Here is a 6871-nt window from a genome sequence, read left to right as displayed (position 1 = left end):
CGCTCTTTCCTACTTCCATGACAATCATAGCTCCTACCATCATTATGTGCATAAAAGAACTAAAGGAAGACTGTGCTGTTTCTCCAAGCTGCTTATAGCACAAGTAAACACTTTAATTTTGCCCACTGCTGTCTAGCTGGTGTACACCTTTGGGTCCCTCTAACCATACACAATTACCTTTGCCCCTTTAAAAGGAGAGGGCATGACAACTGTAGATAAATGTGAGGTTTTCATACACACAGTAGTTACTTCAAATACAATAATATGTTTATGCTCTCATTATCTGCTATTAAAGTAGAAAGATCTTCCACAAATAAGCATCCTGCATTATCTTCATCTAGCAATAAGGACAGTGTAGGACCTAAGGCCCAAGGATGCTGTTTCTAATTGTATCAGAATCATTTTATCCCTAATAGCATTCCATTCATTAGCACCCCCTTCGCTGTGACTGAGCTGTGGCAGACAGGGCTGTGAAGCACTGATGATAGGATTTTTTCATCTAAAAGCTTGTTCTCCAATACAAACTTGAGCACACCAAGTGCTTTAAAAATTAGCTTCCAACTTGAAAAGACCAGGAGAGACAGGCAGATAGACAGGCAAGCAGGAACAACTTGCAAAGCTGTCACTTTTTTTGCTGTCTTGTCCTGATCACTTGACAGGAAAATGTTATACCCATGCTTTCCAGGGAAGCATGGTGAGATTAGATCCTTCTTGCACTCTGGGCACACCAATATCTATCAGCACTGAGATTTCTTGTTAGAAAGCCCAGCACGGCCTCACACAAGCAGAGAAGTAAAACAGAACAGGAAGGGTTACACAGAACTTGTATTTCCCAGCAGATGCTGTACCTGGCCAAACATGTATTATATGTACCCAAAGCTGGCCAGAACTCAACCACAGCTGAACACAGTAAGTAAAAATATAAAAATTCAAGTTTGGCAGGTTTGAGTCAATACCACTCATCATAGATGTTATCTTTTCCTCACACTTAACCGCTTCAATGTGACCGCTAAAATAGAAGGTGGACAATAACATTTGCTACTATTGCTCTGTACCTTAAAGAGCTCTAAAATCCGTGCTTATTCCAAACAGTCCCGAACAGGACTCCCTTGACTCTAATGGGCTTATTACACATGCAAATCACAGGGAAACCATGGTAGAAGTATTTTTTAGAGTGTTCCAGCACAGTTTTAGTCACCAAAACCCCAATACACCTTCAAAAGAACTTTGTGAATTGAAATGCAAGTTATGTAGATCTGCTGACTATTACAATAATTTCTAAGTAAACACTATGCTTTTAGAAACTATTACTGAAGTGAACTGTTAAACTAGAGACAGGAGTTCTGCAAAACTGCACAACTTGTTAACATGCTAATAAATGCATGTCTACCTGGCAGATAAGCTTTTTCAAATTCATAGCATGAGTGGGGAGCAATGTGATGAAGAGGTAGATAATTTACAAGGTGAATGTTCACTCCTGCTGCATTTAAACACACAGAAAACACTGTACTTAAACCTTCCTCCCCTTTCTGGTGGATCAAAAACATTTAGGATCCACCTCAAATATAAAATAATCATCGAAGCTGCATTTTGTATATGGAATTACCAGCTGCATTAAGGCTGACAAATGCAATTAAGTAACACTAACACAGTTATCCTTTGCAACAGAAGGTAAAAGCATTTTAAAGGGGGGGACCAGCTTGCAAGGTTTAATGTATATGAAAAATTTTATCATTTCAAAGAAAACCATGAAGAGCTCTGTCCAGAGCGCTATCAGCCCATCTGGTAGACCTGATCCCCACTGACTATAAAAGGAACTCTAACTCTCACTGCTTAATAACTCTGATTTGATACTGTAAACATTACAGACAGAATCCTGTCCATTAGGGATGAAGAATACTACATATTGTTCAGTGCTATCCTTTTCTTTAAAAGTTTTCAATTTCTTAATAGAAAAGGAAGATTTTTCTACCAGTATGTTGGGAAAAGGCTTGTCTTAGGAGTTCTCTCCAAAAGCCTTTGTCAAATGGGACCCTATAGTGTGGAAAGCTGAAAGTTGCTCCCAGGGTTCCCACTCAATCCACCATCTGACTGTTAAGCTTCGAGAAACACTGCACATTGTGAAAGTGGGAAGCTTCTCACTGTATGCAGTCTTTAACATTCAGAGCTACAGCAGGCATTTTTAACTTTGACTTTTTCACTAACAACCTTGTTTTTGAAATATAGATACATGCTGTGCTTTTGAAAGGTCCCAAGGCTTCACTTCAATATGCTTAACTAATATTAAAACACATTGTGCTTTGTTTAGTGTCCTGGAAATGCTAGTTAGAGAGCACATTACCCAAAAAATGTGAACATCACATGAAGAAATCTTAATCCAAACAAAGCCTCTCCTGCTCTAAGATCTGAACAGTTTAGTAATATCTTTACGCATTGCCATGTCAACTACATCACTGAAGGCAGCTGAGGAAATCAGCAACTTGAAATATCACATTTTTGTTTCTCAAAGGGGATACACAAAGTGTAAGCCTTCTGCACAGAGACTGAAAAAATAATACCTTTGGCATCATCAGAGCCTGAAGCCAATAGCTTTGGGTCCATCAAGTTAAAGTCAACACTCCAGCACCTCTTCTCATGCTCCTGTTTAAATAAACAAGAAAAATATTGCAAGGTATTGAGATGTAATCTGATAAAATAGTAAAAGAAAGAACATATGCTGTTCGGTATAAATTGTCATGAGATTCCTGGACAGAGAAACTTAATGTGTTTAGCAGTTTATCAAAAAATATCTTTTTCTCCCAAACAGACCAATGCTTGTAGTATGCTAGACACAAAAGCAGAAAACATTAGAACAGCAGTTTTAAAAACCACAACTGATTTTTTTTTTTTTTAAACATGAAACTATATTTTCAGGAAGTATACACTGAAGATCTGGTTTTGCAGCATGGTTTGACTGGCTATGGTTCCACTGTGTGCTGCTTCTTACTCTAGAAGATCACAGTTTTATCTCCCAATACTGATTAGATGCCCGTTCAAAGCCATTTCAAATATCTCCTTCTCTTGAAGTCCCTCAAAACACAAAAAAGCTCTATTTGCTATGCTGGCACATCCCACATGGAAGTAAAACACTGCATTGAACAAAACCCAAAATTCAGTCAAACCCTTTTTTTAAAGCCTTCATACAGGCTTTCAAGATGATGACATGAAAAGCTCGCCAGGATAAAGTCACTAAAGGATTTCTAATATATGCAAAGCAGATGTCACTATACATGCCTCTATGCGAATCCAAATAAAAAAATCCAAGTAATCTGATAGGAAGCAAAATGAGTTTGTTTTAACATAAGCAACAGCTGGTCTTCTCTAGGTTCATTATTCACCCTCAAAGAAATGCAAAATATATTTGCGAGGAAAACACACAAGATTTATTTTGTCCAGTATAATTTCTTTTTGAGATATGCAAAGGATTAGTGAAAACAATCATTATAAAATGGCCAAAACACAATGAAAAAAGTGAAGAAGGGCTTAAATAGCAATTAAAATTTATGTTGAACGGTCAAGAAGGGGGAACTGAAGGCTAGCCTGCAGTTCATTCATTATCACTTACTAGTTTCAATGTACTATGCTACCCACACAACAGCCTGCAGCACTTCCAGCCTCTCCCCAAACGGACCATCTTCCCTTCCAACCTCTTGTTCTGATCACAAGACTTGCAGAATCCATTGTATAAAAACACAATATTAAATAGCATGAAAAGACAAAATACCAAGAATTTCTCCCAAAACCAGTCTTGCTGTTGAGCTCATTCCACTTACGTATGTGCGTTGCTCTGCCATGCACAAGACTGTACCAGGAAGGGTTCTGTCTACCACCTCCATTCTCCCAGCCTTGTCAGTTAAGCCTTCATTTTATTCTTCTGCTTTATGAGCACTTGCAGCAATCACTGCAGGATTTTACAGAAGGCTTTTGACAAGACGGAAGTGGAATAGGCATGAAGAGACAGAGGTTTCTCAAGAAAGGTGAGAAAATTTCCAAAAACTGGTTTCTCCCTGTGCAGATTCCCTAACCCAAGAGCAGCAGCAAGAAAACATCAACCACCTCAAGACTGTGACAAGAAGATATAGCTGCCTCCCATGGAGGGCTACAGCTCCATAAAGCTGTGCATATGAGACTTTTATGAAATGGGAGGAGTACCCATTTCACCCCGTGGAACATAAAAGCCTATAAGTGGACTAGAAGCAGAATCTCAGACTGAATACTGCTCCCTCAACATGGTCCATGGTGTGGGACTGGATGTTACCTGGTACACCTTGGATCTTTGTCCCGTGAATCCATCCCAAAGGATGACGGTGCCTTCATAGTCACTGCTGGCTAGCAGGTTCTTGTGGTAACTACTCCAGCTGATACAGCTTAAAAAAAAAAAAAGAGGTCAGTCTTACCTTACTACACAAAAATCACTCTTGCAATATGTCAGTCACTAAGTCTTGGCAAAGCATGCAGCATTTCATCAAGCCACCCACTGAAACAGTCAGGAAAGGACAAAACGAGCGAGTCCAGAGGAGGGCCACGAAGATGATCAGAGGGCTGGAGCACCTCTCCTATGACGAAAGGCTGCGAGAACTGGGCTTGTTCAGCCTGGAGAAGAGGAGGCTCAGAGGAGACCTCATTGCAGCTTTCCAGTATCTGAAGGGGGCCTACAAGGGTACTGGGAGAGGACTTTTTACAAGAGCCTGTAGTGATAGGACAAGGGGTAATGGGTATAAATTGAAATCAGGGAGGTTTAGATTAGATGTCAGGAAGAAATTCTTCACAGAGAGGGTGGTGAGGCACTGGAACAGGTTTCCCAGGGATGTTGTGGATGCCCCATCCCTGGATGTCTTCAAGGCCAGGCTGGATGAGGCTTGGAGCAGCCTGGTCTAGTGGAAGGTGTCCCTGCCCATGGCAGGGGGGTTGGAACTAGATGATCTTTAAGGTCCCTTCCAACCCTAACCATTCTATGACTCTATGATTCTATAAAACCAAAACCCACCAGAAACACAACAAACCTTGCCCCCCAAGCAAAAAGGAAAAGCTTTATTGGCTAAAGTGACACTGCCTCCCTCAATACAAAGTGCTAGTGCTTGGGTTTTTTTTACATATTTGAATTCCACACAGTCTCAAAGAGAGCTCAGGGTTTGACTGCTTAGCCTCTTGCCAATAGCTACTACTATTATTACCATAAAGATAACTGCTTACCTAACTGAAGCTACATATGTAAAACACATAGCTGCATGGACAGTAAATCAACCTCTGCACAGCACACCTTATGTTCTATACCTGTACCTCCATGCAAATGAAAGTTTGACTTCTGAGAAACTACTTCCAGCTTTCTGTAAACGAAGACAGACACCCCCTCCCCCCCTCGTACCCAGAAGGAAACAGCCATTGTTCACTATGAGGAGTTCAGGAGAAGTTTCTGATGGAGAACTGCAGTGTCTCTCACATAGGTTTGTATTTCAATCTGAATTAAGCGGCTGTGCAAAATTAAATGACAATTCCACCAACAAACTCTAACTAACAGTGAACAAAACAAGAGCAGTGACATTGCCAAGTCACATTTATAGCATTCTGGCACTATGCCTCCCAAAAAAATGTGACAGAGGTAGGAAAATTTGTAATATATGTTCACCAATTTTTGGACCATCTGGCACAAAAGAACGCCAGTTGGCATCAACTGTGATGCATGTAGCAGAAGCTGAACTGACAGATCCAATTCGTGCAGGTCAAACAGCTCTGACACAGTTAACTAGATTATGGCAGCCTTGGGGCCAAGTTTTAACCAACAATATGAACTAGAAGTCCATGATTCTGTAACTTTTTAGTACTGCTTTGATCAGTGCAGCAACACACTGCTATAGATACATGGATACTGATTTAGGAACATCATACCTTGGCAAATTCTTGGTTCCACTATATACTTGCATCCTATTTCCCTTAGGGATTTACACACAGGAGAAAAAGCTTTCTCCTTTAAGGTAAAAACCTATTTTCCAATTAGTTAAACAACAGCAAGCAGCACTGGTGTTCTGCTACTGAGTAAAGTGGAACTTCACTTACTAGGGTGTGAGTTTTGAAACTACAGGGAGACTGCACACATCAACTTCTAACTATAGCTCACTACTATTTAGCTGTGTGCAATCAACAAGCTTATTTAAGGTTCTGGAGCAGCCAAATAACAGGAGCCAAGAAACTCAACTGGTTTTTAAGACAAATTTGAAGAAACACAGGCAAGGAGCAACATGCCATGGGTTCTTGTATCAGCAGGACACTTCACTGAGTGATCCAAAAGACTTCCAGCTCTGACTTCCTCTGTCTGCACAAATTAATCTGTAGCTTACAGAAACGAGACAAAGTCATCCAACATCAGCATCTTTCTACAAGCCTGTCGCATCACTGCACGATGCTTGGAGAAAACCTTCAGGACACACTTTCTGCTGGGGATCATGGGGAACTTCCTTTAGATCCAGTACAGGCCAGTACATAATGATATTGACGACACTGTTTTCAACCTGTCAAACATTAATCCCTGGGCATACCTCTACCTATAGTCTGTTCACACACTTGCACATTTTCTGCGTGTAACAGCATCCCTTGGTTTTAAAACTTCACATTCAGAAGTTTGTAGACAGAAGGACTCTTGGCTGGGTTAAAAACTGGCTGGAGGGCAGAGCAGAGTTGTGGTAAAGGGAGTTAAGTCGGGTGGGCAGCCGGTCACAAGTGATGTCCCCCAGGGCTCAGTTTTGGGGCCGGTCTTGGTTAACATATTTATCACTGATCTGGATGAGGGGGTGAGTGATCCCTCAGTACATCTGCAGATGACACTAAGTTGTGTGGA

The 6871-nt window shown here is 40.8% G+C and overlaps 1 protein-coding gene across 1 annotated transcript in view; it reads right to left on the bottom strand.

Moving 5' to 3' along the window:
* Window positions 1–4406, bottom strand: part of LOC104509733 (E3 ubiquitin-protein ligase RFWD2) — a gene marked incomplete at both ends in the record, with an annotated part of 60891 nt that extends 56485 nt beyond the window's left edge. Inside the window, 2 exons of the mRNA XM_010151768.1 lie at window positions 2559–2640; window positions 4298–4406. Coding sequence (XP_010150070.1) covers window positions 2559–2640; window positions 4298–4406 — 191 coding nt within the window. The remainder of the gene's footprint in view (window positions 1–2558; window positions 2641–4297) is intronic.
* Window positions 4407–6871: the final 2465 nt, after the last annotated feature.

This window comes from Eurypyga helias, unplaced genomic scaffold, assembly GCF_000690775.1.
Source record: "Eurypyga helias isolate BGI_N326 unplaced genomic scaffold, ASM69077v1 scaffold6395, whole genome shotgun sequence".
In the NCBI taxonomy this organism is placed as follows: Eukaryota; Metazoa; Chordata; class Aves; order Eurypygiformes; family Eurypygidae; genus Eurypyga; species Eurypyga helias.
The sequence above is the reverse complement of the archived record's forward strand: the minus strand, read 5'-3'. Positions and strand labels throughout refer to the sequence as shown.